The sequence below is a fragment of the Takifugu rubripes genome, chromosome 16, assembly GCF_901000725.2.
Source record: "Takifugu rubripes chromosome 16, fTakRub1.2, whole genome shotgun sequence".
NCBI lineage: Eukaryota > Metazoa > Chordata > Actinopteri > Tetraodontiformes > Tetraodontidae > Takifugu > Takifugu rubripes.
Window position 1 is genome coordinate 11,921,534 of NC_042300.1, and position 19,887 is coordinate 11,941,420.

General features: G+C 45.8%; 1 protein-coding gene across 13 annotated transcripts in view; it reads left to right on the forward strand.

The window, feature by feature from the left end:
• Positions 1-19,887, forward strand: part of otofa (otoferlin a) — a 36,720-nt gene that overhangs the window by 2,118 nt on the left and 14,715 nt on the right. For 12 of the 13 annotated variants that reach the window (XM_029849670.1, XM_029849673.1, XM_029849675.1 and 9 more), the window contains exons 2-9: positions 636-694; positions 7,926-8,014; positions 11,442-11,541; positions 12,921-13,120; positions 18,297-18,370; positions 18,442-18,568; positions 18,669-18,723; positions 19,438-19,569. In XM_029849670.1, the coding sequence (XP_029705530.1) occupies positions 636-694; positions 7,926-8,014; positions 11,442-11,541; positions 12,921-13,120; positions 18,297-18,370; positions 18,442-18,568; positions 18,669-18,723; positions 19,438-19,569 (836 nt within the window). Of the gene's footprint in view, positions 1-635; positions 695-7,925; positions 8,015-11,441; positions 11,542-12,920; positions 13,121-15,254; positions 15,423-18,296; positions 18,371-18,441; positions 18,569-18,668; positions 18,724-19,437; positions 19,570-19,887 lie in introns of those variants that run through there. The other variant, XM_029849677.1, reaches the window with a different exon arrangement.

The following is a 19,887-nucleotide window of genomic DNA, read 5'->3' on the forward strand; positions in this document are numbered from 1 at the left end:
TCTTTCTTTTTTTTAAAATAAATAAAAGCACGCTGAGGCCAGGAAGTGGGTTAATGGGAATTTTCCTATTACTGTCTTCACAGCCAAACTGCGGCTTTCATTTCCATTACATATTTATAGTCGCCTAGGCGACGGTGTCAGATGGGTCCTCGCGCTCAAATAAACATCAGTAATCAGCAAAACCTCCAACCCTTAAAGCAAACACAGTAGTCGGACACCGTTCGTGAGCGTCAGGGAGCAGGTGAGCGCGGCTGCGGCACGCATGAGTGGATCTACTTCCTGACCAAAGCACCGCTGCTTGCCTCCTCTGATTTTGGAGAGAATCACTGAATTAGAGCGTTCTCACATTTGATGGAAGTTAACTGCTCCTTTATGACAGCAAACATATACCCTGTTCCTTATGTGTCAAACTCAACATTTAAACACGATACAGCAAAGAATTACGGAGACCAGGTGATCTGAGGTCTTTTATCACTCCAGAATTTCCCTAAAATGGGTTTGGAGGTCATTTCTGCAATGATATTTGATTGTTTTGGGCGCCATTCATCGATCGAGCGCGCGTTTCCTCTTTTCCTGTCCATTTCATTGAAATGAAATCCCGTTGAACATCTGTGTTTGATCTCTCTAATTGGCAGGTCTGCCCTTCTACAGCCGCGTGGCGGAGAACTGCGAGGAGGTGGCCCACTTTAATGAGGCGAGTGTTTTCATTTCCTCTGTCATGCGCTCACTCGTGGTTATGGCGGCTCCGCAAATACGTGTCCGCTTACGCCGCTCTTGCACGATAAGCAGCAGGCTGCAGCTTTGTTAATCAGCCTGGCAGTGGGTCAATATTTACCCAACAGGTAATGGCAAGCAGGTAATGGGTGTTTTTTAAATTATTATTATTATTATCATTATTTTAATCATGCAGCCACCTCAACAGTAGAACAAACGTCCAGTAGGTTAGTAAATCCTAACTGTGTTGATGGTGTGGATGGCTCTCATCTGCTCTGGGTTTTTGCCGCCTCCTCTGCTAAAGAAAGAAGCGCTGCTGTTATTCAGAGTGTCAGAATTCTGTTTAATTAGGCGCTCGCACATGAAATGAGGTGCGGAATCACCAAGAGTCCATTTATCCAGATAGAAGATTGCAGGATAATACAGCAGAACCTCATTCCAGCTGGTAATTCCACCAGCCAAGGATCCCATCTCATCACCTAATCATCTCCCTAATGGCATTCTACTGCTCCGTGGTGGCCCATCAGCGTCTGGAGGGCGGGGCTGGCGGCCTCCAGCCACACGTGGCGCTGGACGCCGTCTCTGCTGCAGTTCAGCTGGACTCCATGTTCTCTGCAGCATAAACTAAAGGGCCCACGGCGCCGCGGGTCGTCGGGGTCTCGGTGACGTTGGAGTTGCTGGTTTCAGAAGCTCTTTCAGTGAAGCCGTAGGCGTCATGGGAAATGTTTCCTGTGAAGAGGTGTCACGACGGATTTAAATCCAAGATGTGACTGGATGGAGGGGGGGGGGGGGGGGGGGTATCAGTTGAAACCAACGAGGGTTGAGGGAAGAAGAGAGACACGTCGGAGGAAAATCCACACACAGTGGGGTAAAATAATAATTGGACCAGCGATAAAGCCAGAATTGAAGATTACAATCAAAACAAGGGAGCCTCAAACACACCCCTCCCCAGGAGAGGGTTTAGAACCTTTTTGTTGTTTTTCTGAGCTGCTTGTTCAAGAATGTGTGTGTGTGTGTGTGTGTGTGTGTGGAGGGGGGGGGGGTCCGTTGCTGTTCTCACAGCAGCTTCCTTTGCTGAAAAGGTTTTATGTTTCCAGTCTAATCAAGAGACTTTGAATCATTTTGTATTCGCACGTCGTTCCTACGTTAAAAAAAACCCCCCGTGTTTGTTGTTGAATGATGAATTTTCAGAACAAGACGATAAAACAAGCCGACCGTAATGGCTTCAGAACCTTGCCAGCCTCACCCGACGGTCCTGTGGTGCTGGAGAGGTCGTTAGCATCACTCAGCATCAATGGTGTCCACACTTCCTCCAGGATAATTGTTGTGCCAGTGTTTCCTGTGTGTGTGTGCTGTGTTGCTGGTAGATAACACACAGCCACCCTCACGTCCAGACGCTTCCTCACAGCGCTCCCTCATCTTCATCGTCAGCAGTGGAGCATTTGCATGGTTCAGTAGGCTGTCAGTGCAACCCCTGGAGTGGAGGGGCATTAGCATCGCCCGCGTTATACGCGTATGAGAACGACGCTTTGAACTCATATGTCTGAAGACTTGATCAAGTATTCATTATTCATTCCGTGGTGGGTCTTGAGTTTTAGCTGCAGCACGAGCGAGGACATTTCCATCACTGTTCAGATGTGACCGGAGGCCTGCAAGCCTTTTGGCTGCAGCGACGGCAGACAGCGCACGTGGGTGGGAACGAGCGAGGCGGCCAGTGAGAGAATCATAACTGATATTTGTTCTTGTGCAGTGGCGACGGCGAGGCCTGTGAACCACGCGGACAAGGTCGAGGGAACGGTTGTGGGGCGGGTGAAGCCGTGGGGATTGAATGCACGAGAGGCTCAGCTTCAAAAATCCAAAAACGAAACCTGTGCCGCCGTGTTAACATTTCATTAGCTACAAATGTGTCAGAGCACCTTCCTCTTCCTCTGATCACAAATGGATTCTTCTCACTTTAACAAGACTGCAGGGAACTGTTTTTATCATGGCCTCAGAACTCGACAGATGATTGACAGCTATTTTGAGCTGAACTCCACCCCTGAGCCTTGGGAGCTGAGTCCCGGCGCTGATGTTGCTAGTGAAGTGCAACAGCAGCCCTTTTAGTAGCTGCTTAGTGGTGAAAAGTAGTGGAAGTCCTCGACCATTTCCAGAATTCATTTGGTGTCGTAGGCTTAAAAAGTGTATATGCGAATGAGCTTCAGCAGCAGCAGCAGCCTGACTTTCTAAAGATGGAATCTTGAATCTTTCAGGGAATTTCCTGCTTTAGTTTTATTTTACTCTACTTATTTGATCAACATTTGAAGAGGATTTGGATCCAAATGAAAAGCCGAGAGAAAAGATGACAAAGGTTGGGAGTATTGTGTAGGATGAAGATCTGCTTAAGCTCCTTTACCTTCAGGTAGAGATGAAGAAGAGACCCTAGTTTATTAGATCTCTTATTTCTGTCTCTCACAAAAAAAATATCTTACTCGGAGTTTTCAGCCTCTAACTGACGTGACTGCGGGCAATTTTTCGAACTTCACACAACTCCCTCCGGATCCAAGCGCTGCTCACCACAACTTTTCTTTTGCACATATGCAGAAACACTCGCGGCTTTAAAACAGCCCTTTCAGCACAGGATGAAATTCCATAATTTAGAGAAACAGCATCAGCATAATGTTTGTTGACACTTTGCTTGAGATAAAAACAAAGATGGAGTCTTAGCAAACGTCACTTTTTGGCGTTAAAGGTTCAAGAATCGTCAGGAAACTCACAATCTTTCGTGATTGATATTCACGAAAAGACGTGAAGCTGCAGGTAAACAGTAGCTTTAAGTTCAACCAGCAACCATATTTATTTAGAAGTTTTATTTAGACGAGGTGAGGCTGTAATTAAACACGAGAAACACAAGCTGACAATCGGCGAGGCTATAAATACACCCCATTTCCACCATTTTTAAGCTACGGGGCTGCTCCAGGGAGGTGCTTTCCCCATCTCTAGGATGTTAAATAAATGATGACCTGTGCAGAATATTATCTGTGCACGCTGTCTGACGGCGGAGGAGCTAAAATGAGCACGGACCTCTAATGTGACGGGGGGATTAGCACAGCTCTCTGGGAACAAACTGTGATTTCTTTGGCTGCATAATTTGACACTGTTGTGATCTCTGAGGAGAATACAAGCTTCTGTTTGCCTTTTCCTGCGCTTTCATGCGCAGCGGCATGTAGCTGCTTTGCTTTAAGGATTTCCCCCCATCGGAGTGGCGCCGATGCACCAAACCTGGAACAGAAATCAATCACACAGTGTGACGAACAGTCATCTTAGTGCAGCATGTAGTCATGTCCAAAATGAAGTTACCTTGGATCAATGAAAGCGCATTAAAGCAGCAAACATGACCTGCAGGCGGGGTTCTTGTATCTTAAGAGGGAAAAAGATCAAATACACAGAAATGAATAAGTAACAGAGTTCTAAGCATTCAAACCAAAAGGCTGGGGTTAAAAGCATCCCAATGCACAACTTTGTTCCAGGGCAAAAAGCAGAAATAAAGAAGCTAATGAAGGAGAGCACGTTCTGTCTGGAGACATTTCACTACAAAAAGAGAGGCTAACCCAAACCCAGCACCCAGAGTGGGCAGAAACCGGTCAGCGACCGGGCAGACTCTCACAGCAAGATGGGTTTTTAATCTGCCGTTGAGGTCCGTTCATGCTGCAGAGGTGGTTACATCTGCACCATCTGGTCCTTTCACGCCAGTGCTGGTTTAGCTGCACCCCCATAGAGTGAGATCAAGCTGAAGTGGACATGCGGGTTGTGAATTGAACCAGATTGAGTTTATCAGATCGTGTTTTGTACGGACACGCGCACGTTTTGAGTCCTGTAGAGGCGGTGAAGGTATCTGGAGGAACTGGAAGGGATATCATTTCCAGCCAGGCGAGTTAATTAAGCTGTTATACTGCATCAGTAAATGTAGCCGTGGTCCTTTGGCGGCTCTGCTGTTCGCTCAGGAGAGACGGCAGCAGATTCAGGACAGTCAGGAGGAAAAAGCACTTTGATGTGAGACACCTGCTCCGAAAAGGATGATGAAATCAAAGCAGAAAGAGGAGTTCAGCAGCTTCAGGAGAGAAATACAGAAAATAATGACTTACATTTAATCATGGGGAGTTGGTGTTTGGTACTAAATCAATGAGCCACCATCTTTTATCGCTTATACACACAAACTAACTCTATTTTAGTGTTTATATATCTATTTCTTCATCCTGGTAAATAATGTTCTGTTACTTTTGTAAAATACCTTGAAAAACTGTGGTTTTCAAGGCCAGATGAAACCAAAAAAGAAGATTTCAAAACCAGTACTCTGATGGGTCGAAGAACAAAAAGCCAGGGTACAGCAGCACTCGCGTCTTTTGGGGCTGGTTTAATAATTGAACAAAGGCTCAAGGCTTCCGACAGTCACAGAACTAAAATCAAAGTCAGACCGGAACAAAAATGTGTTGGTGGAAAATCAGGTGAATGAAGGTGGTGCAGCATGCCTGCAGGCAAAGTCCAGTGTTGGATTATTTGTCGAGACAGAGGTGGATTTTCTCTTGGACTGTCCAGCGGTCTGTCGCCATGGAGCAGCGGCTGACGCCGTTCCTTTGAGCGCCCTCCCTCGCCTCTTAATGCTTCTACACGTGACGCAGAACCCGAGCAAAGAGGCCAACGCCTGAAGTTCAAGTGCCAGAGAAGGAAGACGATTTTCATAATTAATCGCAAATGTGTTTTCAGCCGCCGTGTCCATGGCAACGGTCCAGAGACATCAAAAGGGCGGCAGGGAATGGAAAGCGAGGCCGACCCCATGGTCCATCTGCCGACCACAACGCGCGGCGCCGGATCACAGCGGCGACCGCTGTCGACAGCTGAGCCTCTGCCTCCTCTGATTGGCTGCTTCCTGTTCCTGAGATCGGACCTTTTCACATGACTAATCGGCGTATCAAAGAACGGAGGGTTACAGGGTCAAGCCGGGTGTAACCGGCGTAAAAGTAGCGTCACCTCGCTCTCAGTCTGACCCAGCATCCCGCAACTGTACCTACAGTTCCTGCACTTCCTGCTGAGAGGAGATCATACTAACCAACTGCAGCAATGTGCCGCTGAGAAACAGCTCTGCTTATATGAACACACAAGACAACAGTCGCAGAATATCAGCAGACAGAACTATTACAAACTAAATGGATCCCCGAGCACCAGAACCACCGTAACCGCTGCAGGGGCGTTGCCCGCTGCAAGAGTGTACGTCTGGATCTGTAATACAGGCAGGAGATACTGTTTGTTTGTTTGTTTGCTTGTTTTGTTTGTTTGTTATCCCACTCTGGAGGAATTCACCCTGCCGTCTGCTCTCTCCAGAGCCGGAGAGTGAAAACACATCATTAGCTGTAAAGCACCGCGTACGTATGTAGCACTATGGTTATATTAGGCGTCATTTTCTCCATTACCACCGCGCGCCGTCATCCATGCAACATTGATGCCACGCTGGGGCCTCTCCCCTCCCCCTCTCTCGGGGAGATTTTATTGTAGATGACTGGAGGTGCCGCTGTTAGCCGCGATCTTGGCTCAGCTCACCCACCATCAAATTGAGCCATGAGCAATACGGATTGCACAACACAACATTTCATTTGACTCATGACTCACATTTAGCATATTTAGCATTTGTTTGTCGATGGAAAACAAATGGATATGTTACAGTGTGCGTTTGCATGAAGTGCGTGAATTAGTTCATTTTATCTCTCCATGGATGCGTGTTGTTTCTCCAGCCAACGTCCACTTAAAAAAACAAACAGATTTGACCCCCAAAACTGAACTGGATTATGTAATATATTTATATTGATGCTGTCACACTCTTTATGTCACACGTGCAGCCTCCGGCAGAGGAGGGACGCGTGAGCCGCGGTGGCGTCTGGTTGAGGTCAGGAGACACCGCAGGGCCTCAGGGCGGCAGAGTGATGCGTTAATACCGCGTCGCACTGACACGCCGTCGCACGTGGACACGTCCTTGACAGGCAGGTCCAACAGAAGCAGGTGCGCGCGGCAGGATCCGGTAATAGGAGGGTCCTGACGGATCGCCCGCCCGGTCGCTCGGCGATGCGTTGCGCCGTGTGCGGCCCAGATCAGCAGGGGGCAAATGAATTTTAAATCACTTCAGCCTTTCACCCAACACGCTTGGTAGAATAAAGAGAGGGCTCAACCAGGACAGACTGGCTCCTGGATCGGACCTCATCGCGTCATTAATCAGAACAGCTAGGAAAGGAGGGGAAACCCGCCTTTATTGCTAACGAATAATCCTGTCTCTGAAGATTCTGGAAGGACTTCGGCACCCCCCACTAAGATTAGCTGTAATTCCAAATTAATGAGGCACGGATTATGAGATTTTCGGTGTGCTGCTGTCCAGATCTCTCTGGTCTTGATGTTAACACCAGAAAAACAAAAGTACTCAGCTCCCAACCAGTCAATCAATAAAAACACCCCGAGGTCAATTATGCTGAAACCCAACAGCGCTCGCGTCCATTTTGCAGTAAAGGCCATGTGAAATCAGCCACCTTGAAAGATTACAGAGAAAATAAAGGGCGGGGGCTTCTCCTTTGAGCTTCCCCTCTCACCATGTCATTGTCGAGGACGCGCTCAGATCTGTCCTCGCCTGATGCCAGGAAACAAAGAAGCACTTTCCAATATTTGTAGGCGAGGCTGTACATCACCCAGAGACATTTAAGGTCAAAAATAAAGCACAGGTATCAAACCTTTACTTTTACTCCCTTTGGAGCGACACGATGATTGATTCTTCAGGCTCAGGGACACTTTAATGAGCAGCATATTTAGAGCAACGCCGTGGTCGTGAAGCCGTTCACGGTCTCTGGTGCACTTCAAGCCGCCGGTTTTAAAATCCCAGTTGATGTCACTCAACCGTGACCTGGAAGAGTGCGAGTGATCTTCAGGATCCCAAATAAACACACGGCTTCAAGGCCCGCTCTGACCGGCAAATATCATTTATAAACCTCATCCTGATTATTCATCAATAATTATCATTCACTGTCATCAAGGGTGGGTTTTTAGCACCGTACTGGAGTAACTACATATGACTCCTCTCATTGTGTTCAGGGGAAATATGTGTTTTGGCCGATGTTGAGCCGATGCTAACCATTATATCCCTAAAATGCAGCGAGTTGGTTCCATTAAGTAATCATACATTGTGTTTCTTTTAATTGTAGGTGTTTCGGTGGCCTATAGCCAGCAGGCTGGATGAAAATGAGATTCTGGAGATCCAAGTGTACAATTACAGCAAGGTCTTTTCCAACAGGTAAGGCCAGGCCCAGATGAACAGGGATGTGTTGGCATCTGCTGAGAGTGTAATTACTGTAACCATGGGGGCGGAGCTAGTGAAACAGCATTAGCACCGGACCAATGGCCACATTTGCATCACTGTTAATCAGAGCATTAAAATCAGGTATGATGTCAACGCAGAAAACATCCAGTCCTCCGGAAAGGGAGTTCTGGCCCGCTTATAGCTGCTGTATTCATTGCCAGGGTGATTGTGGCCCTAATTTTTCACTGGATGGATTCTTCTTTAGGGGGTCTGAATCTGAAAAGACCATTAGAGGATGCTTGTAAGATTACAGCTGCTGCCTCTCACTGGATTATTCATTAATGTGTCTGGACTGGACATGTCGTGGTGCCCCTACAATTTGTCCTGCTTGTCACCTTGTATATGTGTGTGTGTCTGTGTGTGTGTGTATTGCCGTCCTGATATTTAATCTGTGTGACTGTCTGCTACTGACAGTTGTGGCGTGATCACATTTAAGTAAAATCAGCCATGGATCCATCTCGCTGCGCCTCTGGGTCACTCTCCCACTGGGGTGCACGCTGAAACGAGTCCACAATGATCCGTTAGACCAACACAATCATTACAGGCGTCATTATTCTCCAGGGGACAGATGCAATTTTGAGGGTTGAAAACAATTAAATCAATCAATCATTGCTTCAAGGTTTACTTTAGCGCACGCGAGAACGTGCAGATATTCACCAAAAACCCCACCAAATTTTAGCAGGTACCAAGGAAAAGTGAGCTGAAGCTTGTGTGTATTGGGTCGCATCCTTTCCGCGCATTCCAGCCACAGGACAGCGCTGGTGCCGTGGAGACCTGATCTGCTCCATCAATGCCAGGAGCATCACGCTGTGTCACACCCAGCGACCACAAGTGGGCTCGTATTACCGCAACACGAGGAGGAAGCAATGATGCGCCCGGTTCTCCGCTCTCGGTGCAGACCGCATTTTATTAGCTCTTTTCCCCGGCGGCTAAGAGATTGTGTGTGTGAGTGTGTGTGTGTGTGTGTGTGTGTGTGTGCGTGTGTGCTACTGAGTAGGTAAGAGATGGTTTTACTGACTCAATCTGGGGTCAGTGAAGAACATCAGGCGATTCTTTGAATGGGAATATAACCGGGGTTTTCTGCTCAGTCCGTCTGCTCTCTCGGGTCGACGGCCGTCTCTACCTGCACCTTTTAGTTTTCATCTTTTTACGCCGTCGGTGCCTCTGTAGCACCCACAGAGCACATGCATGTTGATAAATGCAGCTTCGGGCAGTGGCCGAAAGGACCAGATCGTAGATACAAGCGGCTGAAATAAGTTCCCTTCAGCCAGATGTGTTGGGGGGGGGAGTGTCAGAGCAGAGCTGCTCGGGAGGAGCCAGATGAGCTGGCTCAGTTATCTGACTAGGATTGCCTCCTGGATGCATCCCAGGTGAGGTTTTCCAGGCCTCCAGGTTTTCTGATGTCCTGCCCAGCGTCGCTCTAATGTGGGCAGGTAGGAAACTGGACTGCAGCTGAAGCGTTCTGGAGCTCCAGAACGCCACGGGCCTTCTCCGGAGCCAGTTACCCAGGCCAGCATCACGCTAATGCGGGTGGGAAGAGCAGGATGCAGGAAACTGAAGAACATAGAAATCAGTCCCCGCATTGTTGCAGAGGTTTGAAAAGCGGAGGAGTCTGGGAGGAGAGCAAGGACACACTGGAGGGACTCTGTCTCCCTGCTGGCCTGGGAGCTCCTCGGGACGCTGCATGAATATGAAATATCGTCCTTTCCCCCCCTCGTGTCCTCATTTGTATAGTAATCATGTTATAGTTTATAGTGTGGTTAATAAAGGCTTAAAGATAACCAACCAAAACCTCTGTGCGGCTTTTTCATTATGGTCCATCTGTCTGGATTTGTGATGTAAAGAAAGTTGGGGGAGAGAACTGAAAGGGAGGTGAGCTCTAAATTATAAAGCAGATGAAAGGATGTTGTTTTCAGGACTTGGATCAATAATAAATGCCACCTTTAGAAGTACTAAAAAGTGATCCAGAACACGATCGGCTCTGCCCAGCTCAATAATTCAACACTCGTAGGGGTGCTCCGCTGGCTGAATGGAGATGATTGACCATTTTGTCCCATTAAGTACCCTAATAGTGGACATATTGATCCAAATCAATAAAGTCCTGTGGTGGTTTATTCTCTTCTCTTCAGCTGCACAGAGTTAGACCAACTTCTCCTCCCAGTCTTCAGATTTTCAGGTGCTTTCTTTCATCTCCCCCAAGGTTAAATAACAAAAAGAGTGGTTCAGAGATAAAAGAAGAGGAATGGTGAAAATCCTTAAAAGAAGCACAGTTAAATCTCACTGCACCAAGAAGATGTTTATCCCGAGGAACAGCCAGGCAGGAGTGATTTATTATTAAAAGAGGCAGAAACCAAACCACGGTTCTTGGACCGGGAACTTATGAACACGCTGAACTGTGTTGGGTCTTGGGGCTTGATCATTCATATCTAACGCTCACCTTTTTATTGAAGGGATCGGATCCCTGATCTCTCCGTCCGGCCCGGCGGCGGCCTGGCGTGCATGTTTGCTGCGTACCGCCGTGACGCGCTCTGCATTTCTGACTGCTGTCGGAGCAATTCACCATTTTGGAGGGAAACCATCTCAATTATTCACAAGCTTTAATTAGCCGGCTGAATGGGAACTGTGCTTGGTGTCTTTCTGCTGAAGAGCATTTTCTCTTTTGCTGGGGAGGTCCTCGCAGTTACTGTAAATCAGTTACTGTAAATACAACAGCGCTTTTCTTTGCACTTCTTTTGCACCATCTTTGTATTTTGTTGCTTTTAACATCGTGGCCAGACGACTGCAGATGAAAACTAGCATTTTGGCTAATTCTGTTTTTTTTTTTAACCATGTGAAATTGGGTGTTTTATTAAATTCTCTTGTCCCCTTTTGAATCAACAAAGGTAAAGCTAAAGTACTGCACTGCTTTGCAGAAGGTTTAGAAGATGGTTTGGACTAATTGTAATGCACGGTGCATTCTTGGCCCCATTGTTATCTATATTCTTTGTTAAAGCCACAATAAAGCTCCTAAAGCCTTCAGCTTAGTTCAGTGAAATGCTTTATACTCATGCAAACTCACAGAGGGAGCAAACTTACACAGCTCAACATTCTTCATAATTCACTTTTTTCCTTCATGAGGAAGTGCCTCATAACGTTAAGGACTTACACTATTAACACAACAGGAACACACACAGGCACCTCTTAATAGAGCAACACACACACACTCATATTGACACACTGGTGCAGGAAATGAAAATCTTTATTACTCTAAATGAGTTCAAATGAGCCCAGTCGGTCAGCGAAAACAGATGAGCAGCAAAAGAGAAACTTCACGGCCATAAACAGTGGATACGATGTATTGATCCCCCTTTTTGGCCCGCAGGCTCGTGGGAACCTTCTGTATGGTTCTTCAGAAGGTGGCTGAGGAAGGACATGTACTGCTGACCGACACGCTCATCGATGACAACAACACGTCAATAAAGGTAAAACCGCCGTCACGTGGGCTGCTGCCCCTGCTGCACAGCCTTTAGACATCAGGTGCCTCCTCGCTAAGTCTAAATGGAGATAATAAGCTGGCTGTAGAGAACTGATAATTACAGGCACAACATCTGAGAAAGCAGTTTGAGCTCCTGTGAGCTTAAATAGGCCTCAGTGGACGTTTCCGTACCGCCATCCATGAAGACGAGAGCACAGCTTGTGTCGCCCTCTGGATGCTGAAGACCAAACACCCACCGATGCGCAAAACATGAAAAAGGACCGGTTTGATAAAATCCAAACAATAAAGCTAAAGGGTGCCAGAGTTTTCATTTCCCACCACTTAACAAAGCCCTTTAGAGCTGCGAATAAGTCAGTTAATCACAGACAAGAGCACATGTGGGAGCTAAAGTCCTGAAACAACACCAGTGGAGATTCCCAAACTTCAGATTAAAGAGTGCGTTCATAACAGTTCGACTGAGACCAGAAGATGTTTTTTTTTTTAATGGAGTTAAACCAGTAAGTGCATAAAAGAGGAAGAGGACACGTGAGGCAGAGCGCAGGCATTTACAACACACCTCAGGGTGCAGAACGTTGGTGGAGCCGGCAGTGCTGATGAGATGTTTTAGGAGGAGACAGCATGGGAGTGCTTTAGGGTTTGCTCTCTCTTTCACACACACACACACACACACACATACACACACACACACACACACACACACACACTTTTATTATAATTTTAATGCATCCCCCTGAGGGATGACAGTTGTGAAACTAAACACAACACCACTTTTACCTACAGCTGCTCTGGTGTGGTTGCCATAGTAACAAATCCAACTACTCAGCTTGTGAGGAAGAGGAGGAAAAACCCATAGAGAAGGAGAGGAAAATGAAAGGAAAAGGGAAAAAAACACGTATTGTTCCTGGCCTGACTGTGTCAGGACAATAAATTGGCCATTCTGGCGTAACGATGTTAGCTGCTCTGTCATTCACTCTGATGCTAATCTTTTAATATCAGCGTTCTACTGGTGGCAAAACAGAAGGAAAGTGCTGTAGAAAGGCCGGATGTACGAGCAGCAAGTCAGTGCAGACTGACATTTTTATTTGCAACTGTCCCCTTAATTAAATGCATTGCTGAATTTGTTTGCCTGGACTGTTTCCATCCGGTTTTCGGTGACACACATTATGACATTATTTCAATCATTTCCCCGGAGGACCATATCCTCGCTTTGGGTGACGTGTATTGACATAAGGTATTTATTTAGATTTTGACACATTGGAAGATTCTGCCTACAAGGTCAGTCATTTCATATATAAGTTGCTTTTAATGGTCACAAAAATTAGATCCACCTGTAGGAATAATAGCCATCTGTTGTTCTGTGCACAGACCAGCGTTACCATAGAGATCAAATACCAGTCAATGGATAGTTTGGGGACCGTGTGGAGCGATGGGGAGTTCCTGGACATTCCCGATGACCGTGATGGGATATTTTCCTTTGAGACAGACAGCCTGCTGTCAGGACAAAGCCACGGGTCAGGGACGTCTCCGGGGCGATCCTTACAGGGATCCATACCCACGTTCAGGAAGTAAGTCAAAACCATGCTTTTGAATCTGTGAAGTGAATAATGGGACTTTTGCTGTACAACACACACACACCCACACACACAGACACACACACACACACACAGACACACACACACGCACGTGCTCCCCCTGACTGGGCTGAAGAATTACTGCAGCAGAGAAAATGAGGTTGAAATGTGTTGCTGCCAAACTGGGTCAGTGCAGGTGGTGCTCAACGTGCACTGTGTTGCACAGGACTGCATTTGGGGGGAGAAATCAGGCTCAAAGTAGAAAGCGCATTGGCTCCTTTGGCCTCTCAGCATGAGAAGCAGATTAAAGCTACGATGCAGCACGCTGCAAGGAACCTTTTAATGGCGCAGTTGCCTCATAACCAGGCGACGTTTACGGGGTTTTTTGGCGGGTTTTAACAGAAACATGAGAGACTTTTTCCTGTGGCAGGGTATTAAAGCACGCTGTGTTTATTCTGTGTTTTAGAAACTGACTCAAGTCATTTAGCCTTTAAGGTGAGGAGAAAAGATGGAGCCCAAGGTTGTCAGTCTGTCAGTCTCTGAGTGTAAAAATCCATCTCTTCTTGTTGCTAGACAACTGATTCCTGTTGCATAATACATACTAAATAATCTGTGTCCCAATAATGTGACATAGCTCTGCTGTTTTTGTTTGCTCTTGTGCTGAATGGCTGCTAAAGACATCTGTGGGCGGCTCTGGTTTTTAACTGAAGACTATCGGCGTGGCCAGATCCTGCAGTCCTTCATTCATCTGCAGTTTTCTGGAGGGGAGCGCCAGGCAGAGTGGCTGTTTCAGAGTGTAGAAGCGTGCTCTGCTGCAGATGAAAGACAGCCTAACTCCATTTCTTTTCTCTTTTTTTCTTATTCCTACACAAACTGCTCGTCTTGGTTTTCATGACACGGAGTGCTCTGCTAATGGAGTCTTTATGCAGGTGATGGCTGCAAATGGGTCGAGGTTTCACTTTTGCTGCAGTTTCACTTAAATAGTTTGTTTGGAATTAGTTCAACGTCTTCAGCTCTGGGTTCAGTGTGTTTTGTGGGTTGGGGAAACCCATTTGCTTCTGTCTAGTTGAGTCATGCCTCCTGCAGCCTAAAGGTCAGATTTGTTGCTTACAGTACAAATGTTCTCATAAAACTAGGATTGTGGCAGACTATAAATTGTTTTTTCTCTCCACTCTGAGTCCTATTCAGTCCTACATTGAAGGAATCTGTTGCTGAAGTTGCTGCCACATCAGTTTTCTGCAGCTTCGCCCTCTTTCAACCCTCCTCCGCGCCTACAGGATGATTTAAGATGGCTCCACTGAAGCATTTTGGGCTATCTGTGGCTCCACTGAAACCCAGCATGGGTCTTTGTCACCCCTGATGAATAAATCACCCTATCAGTGCTTCTACTGCCGGTGAAGCAGATCCGCTGACTTCTGCATGTAGCAGAATACCGAAAGGACCGAAGTCCCAGAGCGTTATGGGATCTGCAGTCTTCAAATGCTTAAAACAATCAAAAGCAGAAATGGAGGAGCGGTTTAGGCGGACATGGCTGTGTGCTAAACCAGTCCATAAATTAACAGTTATCATCCCACTGAAATCCAGCCATTGGGTTTATTCAACACTATTGAATATACATGAAGCATCTGCATATCAAAGGTGATGCTCCTGAACAGCCTCGTATTAAAAAATGTCATTCATTTGTCCAACTACCTAAATATTAATGATGACAACACACGGGATCGTTAATATTTGATCTCATTCTGTGGAGTGTGGGAGTCTAGTAGAAATACTGGTAGACCCCAGACAGTAAAAGCAGGCTTTATTCTGCATTTATTTATTAATGACATTTTTTATATCTTTTCAATTAATCAGAGGGAGCCCCTCTCTTTTTTCCAGTTTTATTCAGCAACGAGGACAATTGAAGCCAGAAATAGCATGTAAGCAACTATAAAACGGCCCAGATATGTCCACAGACATTAAGGAATCATGTTAATTTCAAATATTTGTATCACTGACAACAGTAGTCTTGTCATTCCGAACGAGTCAGCCCGTAAATAATGTTGGCGCTAATATTTTGTGTTCCGGTCTGTTGCCCCCCCCCCCCGGCGATGCGTTCCGGCATCCAGGTTGCCAGTTATGGCCGAACCACCCGGCTACGAGTTCACCAATGTCGATACGAAACATAAAAGGCCTCGTTATGGTTCCCAAGTATGCCGTGACAAAGTCAGGAAAAAACAAGGGTCTGTATATAAAGATGGTAACAATTGAAAGCGTAAAAGACCGACGCCTAAGTTGCTCATTTTCTCCTGGACAGGTAAGATTCAGCTAAGTTTCGGTAAATGAATTCAAATCAGTGTTGGCATGGATATTTCAAATATTCTCTACAGTCGAATAACCTTATTCATGTTCCTTTAGAGAGCACGCACTAATGTGAGTCATCGAATTACCTAGGTAATACATTGAGAAATAAAGACGGCCACTCGTCATTGCTAAGATTAGCAATGCATCAGAGACCCTTTCTCTGGCATAATCCTGAGACGATGTGGGAAAAAGCTCCAACATTAGCAGGGCCATTATGGCAATATGAAACGGAATGAAGAAAGGTAGACATTTTGCCTGATCCGGTAACCAAACTGGCAACCTGTGCCGTGGGGCAGGCGGAGGGATACCACGCTGCACTGCATTTCGATTGTTGTTGCAGGACCAGCCTTGGCCACAGAGGTAAATAGTCCTCCTTTAACTCTCCATGCTGAATCACACCAGTAATGGAATGTGGAAAACAAACCTTGTGTCCTTGTGATGATGAGGCCTTAAAGGCTGGGGGAGCGAGTTTTGTCTGGATTTTATTTTCCAGTCCAGTTGATGCAATAACAGAGTAAAAAATGCAAGAGCCCTGCAAAAGACTATAAAATTTTTAGAAGTCGTGGGTATACACGGGAAAAGTGGCCGTCTTGCAATGTTCAGGGCTTTTCTCATCATGGATTTTTCATGGTTTCTGTTTTTTGGGGGTTTTTTTTAATCTGCATTAGGAAGAAAAGATCAAATATTGTTGAGAATGTTGAAATGCAAACGGAAAATTGGGTTAACCAAGGTAGTTTTCTCTGTCAACTGGACTGGGTTAAAGCTTTTAAAAACCTTTTGTTTTCTCTATCTAGGCCAAGAAGGCTCAGAGAACACTTTTATTTTTAGGGCTGTATTAAAATTGCATGAGGCTCTATCTTTGTGACACTAATGAAGATAAAGTTATGAGCTGCTTCTCCGCAAGAAAAGAGGGATCAATTAACGTTCCCGTTGGCAACGGCAGTAGCAGATGAAAAGAGACGCTGTAATCATGGGAAATAAATAATAATAGTCAATAATGTATTTAGTGAAGCATGTCACTACAGCTAAAAACATGAAAGGTTTAAAACAGTTCTGAGGTTTGGGGGGAACTAAATTCTAATGGCAGGGTGTGGTTAAAGAGTCCGATTCGAAAGAGACATGGAAATGATTTACTATCGAGGAATAGCTCCAAGCTTATAATAATCTTATTTATTTTTATGCAGTAAATTAGCACTGGTTAACATATTAAACTGCTATAAATTTGGATATTAAGCCATGTATTAAATCAGCGTCATTAACGAGAAGTATGCACGTGAATGCAGCATTACGCAGTAATCAAATGTGTTTTTCGTGAACATTAAACTTGAATCTGCGACAGGAGCCTATAGCACATAAAGTCTGCAACCTGTTTCTGCTGCAGAGATGGAAATCGAGCTGCCGGTTACCAGAGCAGAACCTTGGGAATAATTTAGCCTTGGGTACATCATTCATCCTTGTTTAATTTGTGTGTGTAACAAGCAATCTACTCAAACTCGCATGTACTATTGATTTGTGCTGGGAAACAGATCATTTCTAACTTTATGTTAATATTTCCCACAGCTGGAACCAAAGTTCTGTTCAGATGCTCAATGTTCCTCTTTATTACTGCGGAGCTGCAACTAAAATCTGACCTCCGACCGTAGCAAACCAAAGATAGGCAACGCCAGCATGTAGAATGTGAGGCGATTATTTGTGTGTGGTGGTCCAACGTACTGTCAATAAGAGCTCACGCTCACGGACACACAAGATCCTGCGTAAACAACAAAGTTTTAAATGTGTGTTGGATACGCCAAAACACTGTCGGTGTGACAAAGAGGAACTTTTAAAGAGGCTTTAACCAGACTGTAGGTCAGAATTTGTGATTAGCTCTTTGGTGTTTAGAGCCCGGCCCATCCAGAGCCTCCCTCATCCCCCTTCTGCCCTTCTGGCACCCATCTGCCCTGCCGTCACCCCCTCTCTGCTCTGGATTACCAGCACCTGACAGGTGGCGACAAAACTGGAAAAGAAAGAAGGAAGTTTACTGGTGAAACGTTGTGGTTGATTTATGGTGATTTGAGCGGAACCCCAAAATTTGATTAGATATTTTTGCGGTATGTATAGACCATTTTACACATGTAATGATAGCGTGTGGTGCGGCTCGGGCGGGACAGTAACTGCTGACGTGAAGAGTCTGTTTTAAACCTTTTGATGCTGTGAGTTAAATGATCAATACCTGACGTAACTTTTATCTGATTTGAGAAAGTAAATCAATAACTACCTGAATGATTGTCTTCATTCATTCTTGCACTTGTGGCCTGTAGGCTTTTGTGTTGCTTTTAAATGTGAGATTGTCCCATTTTTAGCCTGCTTTTGCATTGCTGCATAACCACTTTTGTCATATTTGCTAGGTTGGCTCTGGCCTCCCAGGAAAGGTGGACAGTAAAACCCTCCTATTCATTACACCCTGCGCGCGTCTCCATATCTGAAGCAAATTGGACGCTCGCGCTCAATTTGAATTATTAAGACCCTCATTTGTTGTTTTGCTGAAGACATCAGAAGCTCTTTGTTGGTACACTGATATTTGATCCAGTTAATATCAATGCGGGGACACGCGATACTCTTGTTTTGTGATTGAGAGTCAGGACAGCTGACGGCGAGGTGGCGGCGATCGGATGGGGCTGGAATTGAATGTCTCGTCGAGTTACGCAGATGTCGGAGATATACGGGCGGTTTGGGTTGCACAGGTGGAAGTCTGGTGGCTCAGAGGAACAAAAATAAGCAGGAAAAAGGTTGATCCGAAGACCAACGCGCCGCCGTGACCTCTTTCTCTCGCCGTCTCCTCCATCAGAGCAGGGAAGGGAGTCTTCTCGGCCATGAAGCTCGGCAAGATCAAGCTCAACAAAGACGACCACAGGAAAGGAGGTAAAAGACTCTTGTTTCCGAGTGGGAGAGCCAAATCCGCTCACATAATCACAATTGGTTCAATTTTTCAGATGAGCCGGCGATCCTGGACATGGAGGACCTGGACAGGAAGGCGATGCGACTCGCTGGCTCTCTGGAGCCTGACACGGTCTCTCTGGCCTCTGTCACCGCCGTCACCACCAACGTCTCCAACAAAAGGTGGAACAGTTCTTCCAGTAAATCAAATGGTTTATGGCTCCATCTGTTAGAAAATAAGCTTTAACCCACTGTAGACACGAGCATGCGGAATGTGTTTCAGGTCGAAGCCAGATATCAAAATGGAACCAGGATCTGGAAGACCTGTGGATTATCAGGTGTGTGTGATTCTGTACTAACGCCATATTGAGTAACCAAAATATGCAGGCAACTAGCAAATAATGGGACGATTAAAACTTGGTTTTAAGGTTGAGGTTAGAATTGGGTTTAGGTTTGGGTTAGAGGGGCAGTGGTTGGGGATAAAAGAGACGATGTGCACGATGAAAGTCCCCACAAAGATAGAAGAGTGTGTTTGTGTGTAAGCTTTGCAGCCTAATGAATTTAAGCAGGTAGCCAATCAAATATTTTCAGTGGGTTTTTTTTTTTCAGAAAAGTCAAACACGTCTTGAAACCATTTAAACTGTTCGCTCTTATATGTCAAAGAGCAAACTTTAACGTAAGTGGCCGTTAGCTGAGCTTAGCAGAGCGCCGCTACATGAGCCAAACAATCTGGTTCTGTCTAAAGGTGACAGAGGAGCAACCCAAGACACCAACAATAAGTCGTGGTGGTTTTGATCTGGTTTCATCATGGATCCAGATTTTCTCGGTATCCTCAAGCGATCAAACAGAGAGATGTCGCTGGCATAGCGAAACCTTTAATCTACTCCAAGCTTAGATAAAACACTGCAGGAACAATCCTGCAGAACCTCCTGCTGCCAGGAATGGGCCTCATTAGGGCTCCCGAATGTTGTTGTGTATCCGAATGAGCCTCTGGGTAATATCCACTTCTGACGCTCGTGTTTGGCTTTTATGTGCCTGCAATCGCCCATCAGATCAGCATCACGGTGATCGAGGCTCGGCAGCTCATCGGCCTCAATATGGACCCGGTGGTGTGTGTGGAGGTGGGCGATGAGAAGAAGTACACCTCCATGAAAGAGTCCACCAACTGCCCCTATTACAACGAGGTGAGGCTGAGAATCCACCCCACACACATTTCTGTTTAAGTATTTAATTAATATTTAATTATACGTCATTTTCTTCTTAATTAAGGTGGATTATGATAGAATAATTCCTGCTACAGACACACCTGCGTTAAAAAAACACCATGAAACACTTTAAATGTCTCTGCTGGGGCGTTAATGATGTATCAGCAGCGTTCATTCTAAGTGATGCACCAACATTTAGAATTAAAATGGAGTTCCTCCGAATCCAAACGCACAAAGTGACGTGGAAGTGCTGGGCGGCTAAACGATCTGGTGTCTGAATGCTGACAATAAAGGGCA